Genomic DNA, 20,555 nt, shown 5'->3' with positions numbered 1-20,555 from the left:
GCGCTGGTGACCTTTAACTCCGGAAACAATCATTGTAAACACAGTGCACGTTTGGAGGTGAAAGCATTACCTCCAATGTAACATAAAAATGGGAAAGAATTTGAGAATTGCTTTTGTATTTGGCGGCTTTGTAACAGCGGTTGCCGCAGCGTTTTACCCCATATTTTTCCACCCCCTCACGCATAACGAAGAGTACAGTAAGTGGCTTTAAGTTATCCTTCAGTTTCAGTTACACAATCAGACTGTTTACAATATCCAGCCTAATGTCATTTAATATGTTGCTGCGAATGAAGATTTTAGCATTGTGCTAATTATTTTCCGCGTTGCTTTAGTTGGCAAAACATACTGTAAGCTAGTGGTTTTAGCTAGGAGACGTTAGCTAATATGTTGTTACGCGTTGGCACATATTTAGTTTAAGTAACCTCTGTTTTCTGGCACTTTTTAAGTCTTTAAACTCGATGAACTTCGGGTTTTATGTCCCCGAAACATTAATCAAAAGCTCTTCACAAATCCAAAGAGAAAAAAAAAAGTTTATATACATAAATTTTATCCTAGATGTGGCTGAAGTTAAAAGTATTGTCCACCCAGCGATAGAGGTTTCTCACTGCACATGGAGAGGTTTCCTTTCCACCTTCCCAAAACCATAAACATGTAGCTAAACCAGCTAAGACAAAGACAGAAGGATGCCAGGAAAATACATTAAGCGAAATAGTTGTAGTTTCACCATATTATGTCCAGCCAGTTCTGGCCAGCACGGATGGAAAGCTACAGTCAGGACATACAGTAAAACCATGGATGAACCTCTTCTAGTGTTACTGACAGTGCAAGCAAAAGAGAAAAATAAAGACTGATAGTAACCAGCTGCTTTGCGGAAATCTTGTTTATGATTTTGGCCACAAAAGTCTTCCACTAAATGTACTGTGCTGTTCTCTCTTTGCTAGGAGAAGTCCAGAAGATGAACCGGGCAGGAATCAACCAGGCAGATATTCAACCCGTGGGTAAGAGCACATAGTAGATTTGAACTGGGTGGTGGTTTTGTCACTGCAGTATATTTATAGTGTATTTATTTAGAATGCTTCAGTCTACATGACAGGTATTTTATATACTCGATCAAGGACATAGTCTGAAATGTGCGTAAATAAACATTCAGTGTGCTGGGCTTCTTTTTTTTTTCTCACTTTTATTCAACTTTTGCAATTGGCCAGTATCCACTTCACTTTCTGACTTACTGATATTAATGTAAATTTACATAATTTAGCATTTACAAGATGTTTTATGACTATGTTTACCCTACACAGATGGACTGGCTCCATACAGATCTGCTCCCTTTTTGTATTTTGTCTGAAGCCAACATATCTTGTTTGATTTACTTTCTGACCTGGACAATTTTAGTCATATTTCAGGACCTCAAAGATCAGTCGAAAATATATTGAATGTAAACTTTTAGGAACTCATTGCACTGTCCTACAGTATACGTTGAGCCACACTCGTTGTCCGTTAAGTATGGTAAATTGAGATTTCATTTAATTGCACACATGGTTAAAAAAGACGCGGTGAGAAAAATAGCCACTACTTTATGTGCAGTTCAGTGCGTCATCTGTTCTCTCACATTATCCTTTTCTTGCTGACGCTGTTTATTTCTTTTTCCCCAAAAAGGTGTGAAGATATGGTCTGATCCGTTCAAGCCTTCAGGCAAATGAAGACCAGTGACACCTGGCTGTCACTAATTCCACACACAGATGCCTGTTTCGATGAGTGCTTGGTGTGCGCGTGAGTGAATGAATGAATGATTTCCAGAATGTGTTAAATTTTGGTTGTGCGGTGATTCTTTATCCTATAAATAAAGTTTAAAGCTCTAAAAGATTAAACACGATTTCGTTAAAGATTTCTTGATATAACTTTTTTGTTGTACTGGGTAATATATTGTGATGAGAGACAGGAAATGATGACCACAAATGTGCTTTCCACCCTGCTAAATGTCATCATTTGACCACAAGGGGGCACCCAAAACCTGCCTGTTGAGACAGAAAGCACTGGACTGTGTATTGTTTTGTTTATGCATCTTAGATATTTTGGAAAAACTCTTGTATTTCCAGAGGCCTTGCTCTGGTATGCAGCCTGTAGGAAATTATAATAAAATACAGTGGTTTGTTTATCCACCCCATTCACAAGAATCTCTTTTGACATTTTATTTTGATTTAGTTGATGCGAGAGTCATAAAAACGGTTCAGCAGATGAGGGACAATGTCCAGTAATGTGCAGCATCATCTTCCAGGATGGAAACAGTAGAGACAGAGTTATTCCAGGACACATCGCTCTGAATTATCATTTCCTTGTCACGGACACAGGGTTTAACTATTGCTTCACTGTTTAAATGCCATGTGACTCTTGCTGTGCTCTAGCTGCCCATGGGCTGGAAGGATGGGGCAAAGCTCCACGGTCGTCTTGTTCAAAATCCTACTCGATGTGATCCAGACTCCCTTTACGAGTCCACGGGTGCTGTAAAAGCGGAGAATTCCAAAACTACCATTTTTTTCCCTGTACTTTTGTGGTTTCCTGACATTGACCAGCATCCCCTTTCAGAGTTTGGTCCATCAAAGTCCTTTTGGAGGAAAGATAGATTAAGAAAGAGCTAAAGCATGTGTTTATGGTCCTTCAGAGATGGTGCATTTTTAAAGTTGCCCTTAAATCTTTCACGGTCCTCGATGTAGCCTGTACTTTCGGACTTTAAGGACCGTTCGTGAGGCCCACTGCCAGCAAAACCGCCTGCACGGGCCAGCAACGGCCACTCTCCTTCTCAACCCCCCAATCAACAAGCCCCATTGTTTATGAGAGGTTGTTATTGTTGGGCTGCATTCAGAAACAAGAGAAAACTCAAGAGCTCGGCTGTGCAGAGGCGTCCAAAGTAAAGAGAGCAAGGGGTGAGGGGGTGGTTAAGGAAAAACGAAAAGCAGAAATTCCTCTCATTCCCCACTGGTGTTTTCCAGATTCCTCAAGCGACAGCTCCTCGGCTGTGTGAGTGAAGTAAGCAACCAGAGGGGAAATTGAGGCGAACGGCGAGAGGAAGAGAACCACATTCTTGAGGGGACGCGTCACCTACACACAGAATAGAAAGACACTCAATCTCTGTTGCTTTGCCTGGCAAAGTATGTAACAGGTTGTGCAGCATGGCTTGCAGCTTTTTAGTCTTGCCTTCCCATGAATCAGTGCAGGACTCACTGAGACACCCCATGTCAGACGTGCACGTTCTCCTTAACGTCCATCTCTTCTGAATCACGCCTCGAGTCTGTGCCAGGCTTTTATGGTTCTGTGTTGTCTACTTCTCTTTATGTGGCCCTTGTCCCACTCAGCTGAATAGATAGACACCCCTCACTATAAAACATTCAATAGGGTCACAGCGCACTCTGAACCAACATGAACTCAACAATGTCGCCTCCCCAGCACTTTTACTATCCTACCATTAACCCATCACACAAATCTCTCGCAGCCATTGAAGGGGTCTTGCAGAGTTGGTGGCACGTCGTCGCTCTGAGCAGTTTGGTGGGCGTGTGTTCAAGACCAGCAGATAATTGGCCGAGGTTCCTAACTAACTGCCATGGGAACAAGGGTTGACAGACAGGCCACTGGGGTTGGAGAAACAGCAGAGAGCTTTTCGGGAAGGGGGCGGGATGGCGTGTAAAATACGAGCAAACCCTCGCGCGTGCTATGTCAAGTGTGTGGAAAATAGAAGCAGAAAATAACAAGTTAACAAAAACAAGAACTTTGGAGAGCTCCGAAGAGCCTCTTGATGACACACACAGTAATTGGAAACAGAGAGCTGTGGTATTGATTTACGGCTGAATGAATTTCTTCTCCTTGTTGTTGTTGTTTATTTGTTAGTACACAATTAATTAATGAGGTGCATGCTCCCCATCAAAGAGAGGAAGGACATTCCACATTAATGTCCACATTGTCAACATCAGCAAATAAGAAAATAGAAATAGAAAGACGTCCAGATGGTTATAATCAGATTATGTAATAAAGCCACAAAAGAAGACAAATATGCACCTGTCAAATAAAGGAAGAGCAATGGTTGACTCTAAATATATGCTACAAATACCAAAATAACGTGTGTAGAAAAAGAAAAAAAGGGGGAAATATGCCATACTCAGTAGTTGCAGCCCTAAGTAAGAAAACAGGCAAAAGAAAATACAACTTCACAGCAACTAATAATTATTCTATGTACTCTTGATTCCTGAAGGGAAGAAACATTATACAAAAAATGCATCTTTTACCAAATTGTGCTGTGCTGCTTTTTTAAGTTTTACAAAGTATAGATAAGAAAGGGACTTGCTGCATGATGTTTGTGAGTTAACACAAGTAAATCTACCACAAGGTCATGAATTCATTTATGGTCCAATAAAGAAGTACTCCACCGGTGTAGCATTGCACTCCTATAACACTAACACTCACAATTCACCTGAAGAAAAAAATATAAAATATCAAAATCAATGCAGAAGAACCGGAGTAATTTCCTTGTGAAAACGTGGTGCCTACATTACCCACAGTGCAACTCAACGCAGTTTATTTGACTGTACAGGTCCAAGTGTGTTATGCTAGTAGCGGCAAGTGTGGCTTTGCTGCTAGCTTAAAACAGAGAGGAGGGCCAGCCTTTAACCACCTTTTTCACATATGCAATAGTATAGTTCAATCCAGTGGTGTTTAAAATTGGTGGAGTTTCCCTTTAAGGCCTATTAATGGATCCCTCAAAGCGTAATCCCAAACTTTATTTTTTATAATTTCTTTGGAACACATACGCAGGGGTACAAGATACATTAGACACTATATCACCAAAGCAATATTTCACCAAAGACGTCACCAAAAATGGGGAAAAAACATGAATATCACAGATTATCACTTAAAAACAAATTGAGCACACATGCACGCAAGAGCAAACACACACACGCAGTTGGTTTTCTCCCATAAAACAAGCAAGAGTCTACATTTCCCATCTCAAATACACTGCTTAGCCTTGTAAAACAATGTACCAGAGCGCTGTCCACATTCTTGGGTCAGCAGGCGCACGGCTGTGGAAACAGATAGTGTAAGTCTGAAGCAGTGTCTAGGAAAAAAAAAAAAAAAAAAAGGCACCGGCCAGGCTCGCAGCAGGCAGGCGAGGCAAGCTGCCCCAGTGACAGTGTGGTCTGGAGGGAGCTAGTGTTACACTCAGTGCGTGCATGAGCGTGTGTGTGTGCGCATGTGTCATTCAGGAAAGAAAGCAAAGAGGTTCAGTTAAGAGGAACCCAGTATCCCGGAGAGACTAAACTGTGGTTGTGGAACTTACTGGAACTCCAAACGTCGTGTGTGTGCTTTTGTATTCTGTTCATATTTGCCCCAAGCAGGACCACAAATAGATAATTATAGTTTGTTTTAGGTTGCATCTCTGTTGCCCAGTCGTGAAGGCACTGCAGTTCATTGCTGTGGTGTGCTCTTAGTTCTCAGTCGAAGCTGTGGGCATAGAGAGCCAATGGTAAAGGGCAGATGATGCAATAACGGTTTGTCGATTTGTGTGTGCAAAATAGACTCATACAGGAACTTTCAGCCATAAACAGTGTGTGTAGTAATTTGGCCACACAGCAAAGCATGTGTGAAAACATTTTCTGCAGCTTTTGCCTCTTTAAGCCTGTTTTTCAGATGAACTCATTATAAACATTCATTCATAATATAGTAATTTTTACACTACTTAGAAAAGTAACAAGCACAATTATTGTTTCTGGTGTTGAGCAATACTTGCTTTATTAGATTAGCGTTGTTAGCAACACAGTAAAACATTAGTTCATGGATCCCTGAGGATTACTTGTAATAACTTTGGTGATCTTTTGGTTCATGTCCACAAACCTGCAAAATAAATTGGCATCCCCATCGGCCGTACTTAGCTGTAGTGCTATTTAGTGTTAAGATGGTGAATATGGTAAACATTACACCTGCTAAATAAATAGCATTTTAGCACTCTCATGTTAACATGTAACTCAAAGCGCTGCTGAACCGCAAGGAATGCAGACTCTTCGTCTTCTGCTGAGATCACTTGGAAATTACACTGTGAATCACAGAGGACAAATGGAAAAGATGGATGATGGGAGGACTCTGCATCGCTCGGTCATATGTAGAGTATTTTCATTCTGCGAGCATCTGTGTTATCTTTTAAACTGTACTGTTTTTTGGCAGAAAAAAAAAAACTGACCTCCATGGGCTGAAAGTTTCAAGGCTGTTGCACTTATGACCCCAACAGCTGCAATGTGAGAACTTCAATCACCAGGTGATAGCAGAAGCATAATTTTCACCCTGTTTTTCACCACTTCTATAGAGATATACACTGTATACAGTAAGCGAGTACATAAACAACATGTGTTTCTACTGTCCTTATGGCTTATCTCAACGGGGCCGTCGTTCTTCACGGCTCTTCAGGCAGCCAGTGCATGTGGTTAAGGAACACCTTTGAATAAGATGAGTAGGAAACTCTTAAATGTGCCAAAGTCCTGTGTGTTGGCTCAGGTCCACATATGAATCTGTAGAGGAAATGTTAAGCAATTAGTTGGAGTTTAAGGTTGGAAAAAAGTTATTATTCCCTCCATCTTTTTTTTTTTTTTTTTTCAATGGAGAGGAAAATCTTTGTTATGGACAGACCTCATCATGCAGACCATCTTTTCCTCTTTTAACGTGTTGTCCCATGTTCCACTGATTCTATGGAACCAAAAAAGTTAAAAGCCACAATTGCATTTACCTCAGAACTGTTTGATTAACAGAGAAAGCACACACACGCACACACACTCGCTGACTGAAATATTATTGTCACCCATCCTAAACACACACCATTACAGCACCACTGTCTGAGCTTGTGCGAGCCCTGGCCGTCAGTCACGTTATATAGCAGGTTTCCGTTTTTACAGTCCCATTATAATCTTAAAAATTTCTTATGCACTAAAACGGCAGGGGGACTGTTGATTTAGGCACGGCTACTGACAGAGAGGGCCAGAGCTGTAGGCAATCATGCTGCTCCTCCAGACCTCTCCGAAAAGCTAAGAAAAGAGGGGCGCAGAAAGTGAGGGAGAGTGATTTACAAGTCACCTTAATACTTGACACGTTCATTCGTGATAATAAGTCTGCGGCCTATCAAAGCCTTCGCTTACATTCAAAAACCATGGAAAGCTCTTTTATACTGCTTTTTTTTTTTATACCCGGTGGGCCAGTTTTCATTCATATTTCCTGGCATGGTGCGTCACTCCCCCTCAGTCTGAGGGTTTTCATCAAAAATAAACAGTTTAACCCCGAGACAGCATTTAAAAATTATATTGTAGTGAACAATACAGAAGGTATGCAGTTTCACAGAGCTGCATGTAATGCAATAAAGATTGATAAAAATGTGTAATATTATGATCTAATGTGACATAGAGAGTCTTGTTTTAGTTGGAGTCTTCCGTGCAAGTGGACTGAATGATTCACAGTGTTGAAAATACTCACAATACCCCGCTATTTTAATGCTGCAAGATGAACTGTATCCTGTTATTAGTGGTTTACACGCAAGGCAAATTGATTCAGTAAGTCAAACCTATATCCTGCTGTATATTAGCAGCTGTACTGAATTGAATTGTTTTAATAGATATTTAGCATCCGCACTGGTGTGTAATCACTCGTATTCAGTGTGTATTTTGTTTTAGTGTACATGGCGGGTGGGTGAGCTGACACAATCTCCCTCTGTGTTCCTCGTGGGCTTTCATTAAGGCCTTGCGGATGACAACAGAATATATGACTTGGCTCGGGACGGGAATTCTGGGAAAGTCATGGAATTTTGGACGCCTTGACGGAACACAGGCTGTCCGCTTTTGGCCTGTTCCCCACCAAGGAGGAGGAGGAGGGGGAGGAGGATGGGGAGGTGGAGGACGAGGAGGAGGAATCCTGTTGCAGTGTGTGTTTGTGTGTGTCCTTGTGTGTTTGTGTGTGTGATGGTGGGCCTTAAGGACATCCTTAGGGAGCTGACCCAGAACAATGACAGGTTTACAGCCCAGCACCAGGCAGGCGAGCTCGCATGTGGCTAGTATCAAACAGAGAGCAGGATCTCTCTGAGCGCTAGAGCAGATTTGACCCAACGTGATTGTCCTGATTGTGAGTAAGGCTGGTTAATCTGTATTTTTGCCTAGGGAATCTACTATATCTGTTCAATGCATTTACCTTGCTCACATAGTGAAAAAAACTTTTAAGGCTCTTGTGCAGAAAACCCATGAGGAATCATTCAGTCTCTTGTATCTTGGAACAACTGTCTTTCTAGATTTTTTGCTAATGAGTAACATTCAAAGTTGTTTCAAGAACTTCTTTGGAATATCTTATGACAAACTGATATTTTTCACATTATTACTTACAGATCTGGAGATTTGAGACATATTTATGTCACAAAAATACTTGGACCTGACTGCTGTGAGACTTAACTCCCTAAAGACTTGGCCGCATCTGAAACCTGAAAGTAAAAACATTTGAGTCTCAGGTTATGACCTGGTAAAATCCCGGAATCATCAGCATTACTTGTCTGTCAGGAATTGAGTCTCAAAGTCTTGTCTCAAATGACTTGTTACATCATCTGCACTCATCCCTTAGGAATTTAGACTTAACTCAAGGTTTGACTGGACATATTCATATGGAGTTGAGACTTAACTTGAGGCTGTCACTGTTACAAGACTTGAGACTTGACTTGGACTTGCATCAAATGATTTGTACTTGTCCTTAAGGACTTGAGACTTGAGTTCATTACAAGGAGGCATAACACAGACTCATCTCAAATGACTTGAGGCTTGACCTAGAGTTCCTCTTTAGGACTTGAGACAACTTGAGGCTTGTTATCACAAGACAGGAAGTACGCAGAGATTTGGCTTGTGACTTGGACTTGTCTCGAGGTTTATGCGAGGTTTGGCTTGGACTTGTCTCGAATTACTTGTAACTTGACATGGACTTTTCCTCAGGAACTTCAGACATGAGACATGATTTGTACTTGACTTGAGTAGCTTCAGACTTGACTTTGACTTGTATCAAATAATTTGTGACTAGACTTTTACATGTTCTTAAGTAACTTAGACTTGACTTCAGACTTGCTTTGCTTTTGAATAGGCTTTGACTTGTCCTGAAGGACTTGACTAGAGTTGAGACTTGCTCTCACAAACCTTGAGACTTCACTTTGACTTGTCTCTGGTGACTTGAGACTTACTATGACAGACTAGACACTTGATTTAAGACTCTCTGTCACAAGACTTTAGACTTAATTTGCACTTGACTTGGACTCAAATTACTTGTGGCTTGACTTGGATTTGTCCATAACTCCTTGAGACTTGCTATTATGAGACTTGAGGCTTGACTTCAACTGGGTACTGAATGACTTGGATTTAACGACTTGAGACTTGGCTTGTCTTGACGTGGCACAAATCTTTGCTGTCACAAGACTTGTGACCTGTCTTGGACTTGTTCTTAATAACTTGATGTTCATGACTTGAGACTCTCGTTGAACTTGCCCTCAAAAGAAAAATAGCTCTTCTTGTCAGGTTTTCACAACATCTAAGCTGCTGTGGACAGGGTCATAAATTTTTACTTAAGATTATGGAAATGGTCATATTGTATCCCTTTCAATAGCTTTAAAACCTTGGAAAGTTTTCTCTTTCCACAACTGCTGAAGAACTTCATTATTTCCTACATTTGTTCGCCTCAGCTGTACGTGCAACGGAGGGTCAAAAATAAACCATGGTCATGTCATGTGCATAACCCTAAACCTAACCACAAGATTAAATAGCACCCATATGCACTGATGTCAGTAGGAAATTTGCAAAAACGATTGAATTGCATGCATAACCCTCATCCTCATGTTCTATCCAAAGGCTATACTTCTGCTATTCAATGCTTTTACAGAAGAAAAGCCACCCCGAGATGAAAGAATCATATCCCACCTGAGCTACAAATGATCTCTCCCTTTGGGCAACGAGCTTACTTTGTGGTCTCCCTTTTCCCTGCTCCCTGCTCTCCCCGTTCATCCATCCTTCCTTTCCTGCTCCATTCAGCAAGGAAGAGAACAAACCACATGTTTCAGGGAGGAATCCTGAACAGGCAGCATCCCAGACCAAAGTACCTCCAGCTCTCCTGCCCCCTGGCATCACTTAGCTCTACCCTGTCATTAAGGACAGAGTTGGATGATTTGTGTTGGAACTCAGCCCTTTGTTTCGAGTGGGATGGGTGCAGAGGGGGTGGGGGGGTGGGGTAGAGGAATGATGTCATCTCAGGTCGGCTCTGGAAGGGGGCCGGGACCTGTGGCGGCAGGAACAGTGTTGCCTTTGGGCTTCGGTGCAGGAACAGACAGATGGAGATGGAATGATGTGAAATATGATGAACACAATTGTGTGTAATTTGGTATGTGTGTATTTGCAGTGTGTCTGGATGAGTAAATATGTGCCTTTTTTTGTTTCATACTGTGGGCATGAAAGCGGGTGCTCGAAACTTACAGTGTGTGTGTGTGTGTGTTTGTGGGGGTTTGGTTGTATGTGTGCGAAGGCATGTGGTCGGAAAAGTATAGGCTGTTTTATGTTGCGTTCGCTCTTTGTTTCAGTGTTTCTTTAGTGGGTGGATGGTTGAATGAATCATTTGGACAGAGGCTGAGGTATCAGAAAGAGTGGTTTGGCTTGGGGGTGATGGGGGTGAGGAGAGGGGGAGGAGAGGAGAGGGGAGGGGGGGTAAGAGGGAAGGAAAACCAACTTGTACTTGTGGCTTCTGGATTCCTGATGCACACTACTGCACAGTGATGTCTGGCTCCCTGGTGCTACCTACAGTATGTAGTGTGAAACATATCACATACACCACAGGCGGCAAGGACTGCTCTACCACATCTATGCGTACTTTAACTTTTAGCATAATTTATTGTCACTCAGGTGTTATTATTGCACAGATAATAAAATCACTCATGAGGAAAAACGGCAAGAAACATGACAACAACGACAGCAAACACACCTGTCAGACAGACTAAACTAAGGCCATTGTCATTGCTGGTGTGACGGGGCCTTAAGGTGCCACCTAAACTATCGGTGCACCCTTTGTCAGGTTAAAGGTGGATGAAGCTGAACTTGGAGTAAGTAAAAAAAACAAAACAAACACAATGTGGCATCACATCATGTCATGGTGACATACAGCATCATACCGGTCACAGTCACACATATTATATCATAAAAACCTGCAGCAATTTAACTATTCAGTTCCCCAAAAGCAGTTATACTTCGTGCAACGTGATTGGCTCAAAGTTTAGGACTTTGACCTGAGTCGGGAGTTCATAGCTAATACTTGGGAAATTACTTGTGACTTACAAAACAATAACCATGTCACAACTCAGTGTACAGTCATTTATATCAGTGTTTACCAATGTGACGTTCAGGAGCCAGCCCCCAAAAAAATCCGGGGCGGGTCACAAGATGATAAGAAATTTCGATAATATACCAAAAAGGCTCAATCTGCTATGTGACTTAAAAAACATTTTTATTATAAATAAGAAATATTTGATTGGTTTGTGTCTTTACTTGACAAAACTTTATTCAAATAAATCCACTGGGAGCAACTCATAGACATATTGCTTTGTTTTAGCGGCGCTAAGCCTAAAAAGGATGGGAACCACTCATTTAGAGTGCTATGAACTAACACATAAAAATAGAAATATGTTGCCTTAAGTTGTTAGGATGAGTTGTGGTTTGTTACATAATGCTGTGTTTTTTTGTTTTATTGTGTGTGTGTCTACAGTTATTGTTCCTGTAGTTACTAGTTGCTTTTGCAGTGAAAACCATGGGATTTCTGCATAAAGATGACGCATCTTTTGACTCACGGCCATCTTTTCGAGCAAGCAATCAGATCAAACATAAGTGGGCTACAGACAATTTAACATGATGGCCAAACTGATGGATCTTTAACGGCTTCGTGATAAAACACGTCCTTGCTCTGACGTACAGGAAGCTTTTATTCACTCTTCAGTGTCAGTCACGTCAATTGATTAAATTTTACACTGAATTTTGAGTGGAGAACTTTACTTTTATGCATTGTTGAGCAATTCCTTGGAGCCAGAGGTCGCACATGCACACTTCACATATTAACACATTCATTTAAAATGTAAACTGCTGAGGGAGTGGACTTGCTGTGCACTCCCAATGTTATTTCACATATTTATTGCAACTTTTTTATTATCTCTGCCTCCAATAATATTTAGATGGAAGGGGACTGATAGGAGCAGAGTTCCAATAACAGAGATTAAGTGCTCCGGGGGTGATTGTGCAGCATTTTGAGGAGAGAGGCGTCTGCCTAAGTAAACTCAGCCCAACACTGAGGAATTGCGCTCTGGAACGTGGTGGTGTAACCGGAGCGCCGGTTTAGCCCAAGGGAACTGGGCTCAGTTTTCCAAAAGCCTCTATCTCCCGCGATATGTAGTGTGATTTGAGGCGAGGATTGTGTGTGTGTGTTTGTGTGTGTGTGTGTGTGTGTGTGTGTGTGTGTGTGCGTGCGTGCGTGAGTGTAACAGGGGAAGTAGATGGAGGGCTTACAGAACGGCTAAGTCAGGAAAACAAGTCTCAGGAAACCCTATACCTCACTCTGGCACCGACACAGACGTTCTTTCTTTCTCTTCCTCTGTCTCACTCTTTCTTTCTGTCTCTCTCTCTCTCTCTCTGTCTCTCTCTCTCTCTCAGCCTGCCTGTCTTGCTGTACCTCTCACGCCTGTCTCTCTCTCTCTCTCTCTCTCTCTCTGTACTGGAGAAAAGAGGAGTGAAAGCAACAGCAAGAAGAGCAACAACAAAACTGAAGCAACACTTGACACTCGGTGCTGTTGAGATAACAGGAATGACCTTGTGGTGATTTCGAACCTTCTCTCTCACCCTCTCTCACTTTCTCTTTCACAATTCTTCCTGTCTTTGCTGGTTTTCTTTTGGATCTTTTACTGAAGCATGTTTATATTGTTATTTTGAAAAAGAGAAAAATGATAATAATAAACAATAAAAAATAAACTATACAGTATTGGATAAGTGGAAGTGTTTCACCGTTATTGTTGTGCATTGTCAAGCATGTGAAATTTAAATTGAATTTATGGCCCCCTTTCTTGCTTTTTTCTGGAGCTTTCATCTGTTTCGCACTGTCTTCATCAACAGACTGAGTTTGATCCTGAGCAACTACACAACTTAGCATCCATGCTGATTTAAAAGCTGACCTTGACAGTTCTGTCTAAACAGCAGTTTACAACAGAGTCCCAACTCAAGGTCAACTTACACACTTTCTCTGGAGCTTTCAACCATATCGCACAGTCTTCATTTCCACGACCCGGCAATGCAATGTTGCGCTTCTAATATCAGCTTCTAAGCGAACATGGTGAACTTGTTAGCAAACAGTTTATTTAGTATATTTATTTGTTTATTTCACTCATTGTTACATAGAAACATTATGATTGATTGGAAGTCGTGTTTCTGATCACCTGGTGAATTTAAGTCCAATGTCCACTCTCTTTTAGCTCTGTCACTAATTCTTGAGGGAACTATCTGGCGCTTTAGCTGCTAATTGCTATCTCCACCAGCTAGTAGCTAACTATGGCGAGAGTCAACCAAAACAGTAAATTTGTGGGCTGTTAAACCAAAACAACGGGCTGAAAGACACTTATAGTCCTTATAGTTGAGGAGAAGTAGTTGTAACTCTGTGTGTGTTCATCAGCGACCTCTTTCATGTTACACATAATCAATTTCATCCATTGATAGTAAGAAATTTGAATTTTGAAATTTTGATAATAGCAGCTTTAAGTATTGCATGTTATTTTGCATGTGCAACCAAGATGGAGAAATATACGTCTGCTTACTTACTATTTTCAGATGGGCATTCACTTCCTCTGAGTTTGAGCCATCTTCATCTAACAGGTCTTCTTTCTCATTTCATAAAACATGGATCGAGACAAACTCAATACTTGTAACCCAAGCATGAGGATGTGAGGAGACCTGCAGGACTTGCAAATTTATCTGCAATTTGCAAGCGGTGATCATCCATAAAACATGACACTGCCAAAATTTGCAATGCATGTGCACAAAGCGTTCGCTTTTGTGAAACCATATACAGTTCTCTAAAAAGCCTGTAGGGTATTACCTGACGACTCCTTGCACGTTGGATTTTTACTGAATGTTTATGTAATACAGACACATGTCCCTTGTATTCAGGGATTTGATGCTTTTTATGTCTCATTTCTGTGATTCTCATATTCTTTATCTTTTACTCTTTTCCCCTCTGTCGGGCTCTTAGCATCCCATCCTCTTTCTCTTTCTTTTTCCTTCTCTAATTTCCTGCCTCATCTCTTTCTCCCTCCCATCAGTTCAATGAAAGGGTGCTTATATATCACTCTTTCTCTCTTTGTCTCTAACCCTAACCCTCTCTGCCTCTCAAGCACACACACACACACATACACACCCACTCACACACACACGTCTCCTGCCTGCACTCCTTTATCTTATCCCTTTTCCACTATCCCTAAAGCCCTTGTCTCTGTATGTCACCCCCTGTTCCTTTTTCAAAAACACTTTGCACTGCTTTTCCACTCCTTTTATTCCTATTCTTCCCCTCAACTCTGCGTCTCCCCCCTCTTTCCACATCTCTGGACCCCTCACTGCACCTCCCACAACAAACACACCTACTTACAACCCAACCCCAATCATCCCATTTCCCCTTTCCCCATTTGTTTTAGCCATCTCTTTTTCCTTCCCCACTCGTTGTTTCTCTCCTGACACCTCATTCTCTCTGTCTGTCTCTCTCACTGTTCTCCTCCATCTATCATTATCAGCCTCTGTTTCCGTGTCCCTCTCAGTCTCCACCTTATCAGCTTGTCCTCTCTCTGCTCTCCCCCGCAGTCCTTCCCTCTGTTTCCCTCTCCTCTCGTCTCGCTCTATCCTCCCCTTCCCAGCTCTCTCTGTGTCCTCGGTGTGTCTGTGGGGGCAGCGAGTGGTCAGGCCTGCCTGCAGGCATCAACAGCACAGGGCCACTGCCTCGGGCTTGTGTGTGTGTGTGTGTGTGTTTGTGTGTGTGTGTGTGTGTGTGTGTGCGTGTGTGTGTGCTTGCGTGTGTGTATGTGTGTGTGTTTGTGTGTGTACTAGGCTGATTGGCACAGTGCCCAGACCCACCTCCTGTGATGAAACTCACTCCTTTTCTTCCTAGCAGTCTGGACTGCTGCCCAGACTGACCCTCACACACACAGACACACACAGACACACACAGACACACACACACACACACACACACACAGATACCATGACTGGCACACAGATGTGCAACACTAATACACACACAGATAAGTTTATTGAAAAGACAGAAAGCAGAGCCTCTATACACCCTGTATGCATTTAGATGTGTTGGTCCACCTATAGACATACATTGTGTCTACAGTGTGTGTGTGTGTGTGTGTGTGTGTGTGTCTGAGAGTTCTCTTGGCAGCCACTATGTGTATGCATGCCACACACAATGGGCCTCACTTCCACTAACTCCCATTTGACAAATTGATGTGTATATCATTCAATTTAGGATGTTTGCATTAGATTAAATCATATACACACTAAACTGTTCTCCTTTACAATAAAGGAAAATTCCACCCTCAAAATAAATAACAACCTTCTGTGAAGCTCAGTGGTTTCCAGGTGGCGCTTTCTGATAAAGTAACCCGATTCAATTACTTTAACCTTTTTTTTCACTTATTTGTCTTAAAAGCTTGAGCTCAAAATGTGAACCTGAACCTTTACAATGGTTAACTTAAGCTTTAATATATGATCTCCTACATTTCCCAGGATGCCTTGGAAAACCTAAAGAGAATGAGCAGAGGAAAAGCAGGTACAGGAGGAGAAGTAAAAGCAGATTTTTAGCTTAAAGATTCCCGCTTTTGTGGCCACATTGGATTCTGTTATAGTGCGGGTTCTTTCTGCTAAAATAAATATATTTCTGCCTAAATTATTGTTGTTTTGATATGCTGCTGTTTGAAAATGATTATGCAGGGGAGTGAGAAAAGACCTCAGACTTAACATTCGATTTCATTCTTGCATTTCTGTTTTCTCTAACATATTTTTTCATTTAATTTTTTACATCAAGAAAATGTTTTTTGTGTGCACCAAAAAGATGTGTTTTGCAAAACTCAAACAACTCGTAGGTCATATGACCAATGTGACAGTTTTGAGGAACAGAATAGTTTATTTATAGCTAGTAAGTGTTCATCCAGAGATCAGCCTACACCTGCTGTCACTTTGCTCTGTATCAAAACATAAAGTGATATCACAGTTAGGTTAAATTTGTCATTCAAAGTTGCAGCATCAGCGTCACATTTATTTTGCTCCTCTTTATTCAACAGTTTGGCTGGATCACTCTCTATTTTGTTCTATTTTCTGCAAAATGTTACTATGAAATAATGAATCTAAATTTTAAGAAATATTTTTAATGCTGGGGAGGGCAACCGCAGTCAACCTCCCCACCTCAGTAATTTCCATACAGTCCCTTTGCATGTAGGAAAATCTTTCCATCAAACCTCATTTTAACTGAACTAGAAATATTGTGATGTGAGGTGACGTATTGTGAAGTGACGTTATCTGTTGATGTAGGAAATTTACTTCACCAGACTAATAACAAATTTTACTTTGATATAAATGTTTTTGACAACTTTAAAGTGTGTAGGGAGAGCATTTTCCCCTCATCATCCATGTAGAAGGCAACAGGAACTGGTACAGCGATGAGTTTAAACTGGAATCAGGGGAGGAGCAGTTGGTGTTTTTATCAGTCCTCTGGCACATCTTGCACAGTCGTGTCACTCTTTCCATGTCATGGTCAACTAGCGTGTGGCTGCTGGCCTCCACACTCCCATATCTGCTCCTTGAGGCCTTTGAGCCAGACTCTAAAATGTGAAAAGCGGCGTTATTTATTCTCGCTGTCTGTTGCGGTCTTGCTGTCGCTTTCTCTCTTTCTATTACTTTTTCCTTGTGTCCCCATCTTTTAATGACTCTTTTACCCTTTTAATGACTCCCCACTCATTTATAACTCCTTACAGTAATAGATAGAGGAGTAATAGATTGATAGAAAGACTACCACAACTTGTCCCAGATCCTTTCCCCAGATGTAATGCAAACGACAGCCTGCGCCAGGCCACTAGCAAACCCCGGCTGCTTGTTCCCTGACACTTGGATGCCAGCTCCTCTGTGGTTTCAGCCAATGAGCTCACCCCTCTTGAAAATAACAGCAGTGACATCATCGTTTTGGCCCATCGCAGCTCCCACCCAGTCAGGAGTCAGAGGTAACCCGCAGCGAAGGGAGGAAGAGGCTAAAAATGAATGGAAAGAATAAGAGAAAGGGGGGGAAAAGACGGGGAGATGGTTTTTATTTAAAGGTAATAAGCTTGGTTTATAGGCAGAAGAAGGGGGAGGAGAGGGTGAGGCCGGATTGAGTACAGACAACGGAGGCGCATATATAAATAGATACACATTTTTCTGTTGGCCTCAAATGATGTTTTGACTCACCCCTCGTCTGCGTCTACCAACTTTTAACTTTTGGAGAGGTTTTGTTTCTAGATCAGTGAGGTTTCTTCTTGCCTGTCTCCCCACCCACCCTTCCTTTTTCCCCTCGAGGTCATCAGCTGACAAACCAGCTGCTGTTCATAACACATTGATCTCCTGACCTTTCAACTTTGACCTTTCACAGAAGCAACCTCCCCCTCCAAACAACCACACACACTTTCCATTTAATGGCCAGTAAACCTCATTCAGACCACCTGACGCACATTCAGGACGCGTGCACACAAGAAAAAGTCGCCTAACAAGCTTACATGCCACTTATGTACTGACTGATGTTCAGTGTTTTTCTCTCTGATTTCATTCCATCATTCATTCATTCATTCAGAGGTGGACGGGCGGGTCACCAAACACATTAGACTTTACCAGGGGAGGCTGTGGTTCGTTTCCTGTTTCCAACAGACAGTCAGCGCGACCACAATCGTTCCCTAACCTTAACCAAGTGTTTATTACTTGAAGCTCCCCCAACCTTGATGATCTTTGCCAATTTGTTTCTGTTCCTAAACCTAACCAAACCTTAACCATAATGTTGTCACATCATTAACCAGATTTATTTTTTTCATTAACTGTGATTTGTGACAGTTTCAGGAAGCCCTGCTGATGGTTGGGTCAGATCATAAAATATTTTGCCCCAGATTGCATGGACAAATTACGCATTAATTAAGTAATTAAGGGAGAAAAGGACATTTTTTTCTTTGGATTTATTACCAAGTTTAGATTAAAAGAAGGTGACTTTACACAAAATTGTATCATCTGCATAAAAATTATAGATAAGAACAGACCAGAGGAGGCCTCTTAAGAAATCAGATACCAGCAAGTACAGGGTGGCGTCTATTCAATGAGGTAGTTTTGAAAATGAGCTATTTGTAAGTTTTGCTATTGCTACATAGCCAGCGTTAGCATTAACAACTGTTTACTTACCCATTCTAGAGGAGCTATCTTCAGTGGGGAAAGCAACGCCAATGTTGACTCTTGTCTCTATCACATCTCTTCTGCTACTGAAGTTAGCATGCTAACCAGCTAGCCCAGGCCCAGCTCGGTAGCGACTCACTGTAGCCTCCAATCTGCCCTGAAGATGCAGGGCTGCTCACAGGGCATATTATAACCTCTTGTCTCGTAAACGCAACAATAAGCTCTTATCAAGCGCTTCGGAAAGAAACCACGTTTGGCGGCAGAGAATACTTTCCTTTAAACCAGTTTACATCTAGGAAACTGCAGTGTTAAGACCAAATGAGCAAAGAATGTAAAGAAGACGAGCATGATCAACTGTATCAAATGATTTCCACTGTATTGTATTTCATCATAATGTATTTCATTGTGTCATTTAGAACGTGTGGTGACAGAGATAGTGATACCCCCTTAACTTTTATCACAGAAGCTACTGGGTAAAACCTGGAAACAAATCAAATCACAGTCTCACCTAATTGGGGAAGGTACGTTAAAATATTCGATCATATTGCAGGCTTGACTAAGAAAGAAGAAGGGGACAGTATTCAGTGCTGGTGCGGCTTGTGAGGGTTTTTCCAGACATCCGCTGTCGTGTTTCAAATCGCCAGCTCTGCGGTCACAACCTCACTTCATTAACCTTGAGAGGGTTAATGTCAACCTCTCCTCTCAGTGATGTCATGCTCGGTGATGGGGCTTGAGAGGGGCAGGGGGCCTCAGGGGGGATTTGTATGTATGTGTGTGCGGAGTTGGTGGTAGAAAGGAGGAGAGGGGGACGGAGGGGTGGGGTGGGGATCCTATTTGTTTGTTTTGCCCTCCAGACGTGTCCGAGAGCAGATTAAGGGATTTAGCTTGGGGGGGTTGGTGGCACAGGGGGGACTTAAACTCCTCACCCATCTACATGCCTGGTTGATGAGTGCACACACAAACAGTGAGGAGGTCAAAGGAATCAAGAAGTTTTCTTTTGTTTAAGATAAAAGCAAAGGCAGCGAGGGACGGACGGATGGGTGGATGGTTGGGTTAGGCTAGGTTAGGTTAGGTTAGAGAAAATGATGAGGGGATGGTGGAGGGGAAAAGCAGACAGGAAGTCATGTGCTTACACAGTGATACCTCTTCCAGCCGTCTGATCTTCTCTTGTTTTAGTGCTAATCCCAATGCTAAGCACCAACAGAATTAGGGACCCAAAATCTTGTAGCTTTGCCAGCTCTAGCACGCAATGGCTTTCCTAGGGAACAGGAGCTTCTCTGTTTTCAAGTGCAAACACACTTTTCTTTATCACTACACTGTTCTACAGTGCTAGGACATTTAATCATTGTATTTCTTATGACATGATTTGAACTGCTGATGTATTTAGTTTTTTTTCTTTTAAGTGTACATCAAAGTAAGACTGTTGTGGAAATTACATTATCTCATGTGATGTACCTTCCTGGAATATTTTAATTTAATGGAAATTTAGATTTATTTTCAACTACCTTTTTTTTCACCATTATATTGATCTGAGAAAACAGCTGCTCAGTTTATAAAATAGGGTGCACGGTTATAGACTATCCATTAGTAATAAAGTAGTGCTAAAAACTAAACCTCCATCACTTCCTTTAGCTTCTCTTCTGAACTAACACGACATGCACCACCTCCGCCACCCCTTTCTAACACCGGCCTGCCACGCGCACATGTGTGTGTGTGTATGCAATTTTGGTGGGGTTAAGGAGGAAGGAGGTGGGGTCGGGGTGGGTGCAAACCACAAACAAACGAATGAACGCCAAGCTCAAATTCAACCGCAGGTCGGCGAGGCTGCGCCCAGGGCCTACCGTGGTGTGGCTCTTTTGTAATGTATATGAAGTTCACCCAGGGCCTTTTCATCTGACAGGCCATTGTTAAGGGAGGCTAGCAGGCGTTCCACTCCCCTCTTAACCCCACCCACCCGACACGGGAGCAGGTTGGCTTGCAATTGTTTTATGGAAATGCACGCGGGCCTGGCCGGGTGTCTGCCAGGCGAGGACAGGGGGGGGGCGT

At 42.1% G+C, this 20,555-nt stretch overlaps 1 protein-coding gene across 1 annotated transcript; it reads left to right on the top strand.

Annotated features, from left to right (window-relative positions):
* Positions 1–1,868, top strand: smim20 (small integral membrane protein 20). The gene is made up of 3 exons (XM_023396841.2): positions 1–197; positions 942–998; positions 1,657–1,868. The coding sequence occupies exons 1-3, from the start codon at positions 89–91 to the stop codon at positions 1,698–1,700; spliced, it is 210 nt and encodes a 69-aa protein (XP_023252609.1). The 5' UTR covers positions 1–88; the 3' UTR covers positions 1,701–1,868.
* Positions 1,869–20,555: the final 18,687 nt, after the last annotated feature.

The sequence above is a fragment of the Seriola lalandi genome, unplaced genomic scaffold (genome assembly GCF_002814215.2).
Source record: "Seriola lalandi dorsalis isolate HSWRI2012SDOR001 ecotype SW California unplaced genomic scaffold, Sedor1 jcf7180002054983, whole genome shotgun sequence".
NCBI lineage: Eukaryota > Metazoa > Chordata > Actinopteri > Carangiformes > Carangidae > Seriola > Seriola lalandi.
Note: the sequence above shows the minus strand (reverse complement) of the source record. Positions and strands in the feature narration are given on the sequence as shown.

What these genes read in the sequence shown, in the direction of transcription:
- smim20 (XM_023396841.2), top strand. Translation starts at nt 89, where the DNA reads ATGGGAAAGAATTTGAGAATTGCTTTTGTATTTGGCGGCTTTGTAACA. An exon ending in CACGCATAACGAAGAGTACA is followed by an intron (nt 198 to 941) that starts GTAAGTGGCTTT and finishes TCTCTTTGCTAG; the next exon opens with GAGAAGTCCAGAAGATGAAC. An exon ending in GGCAGATATTCAACCCGTGG is followed by an intron (nt 999 to 1,656) that starts GTAAGAGCACAT and finishes TTCCCCAAAAAG; the next exon opens with GTGTGAAGATATGGTCTGAT.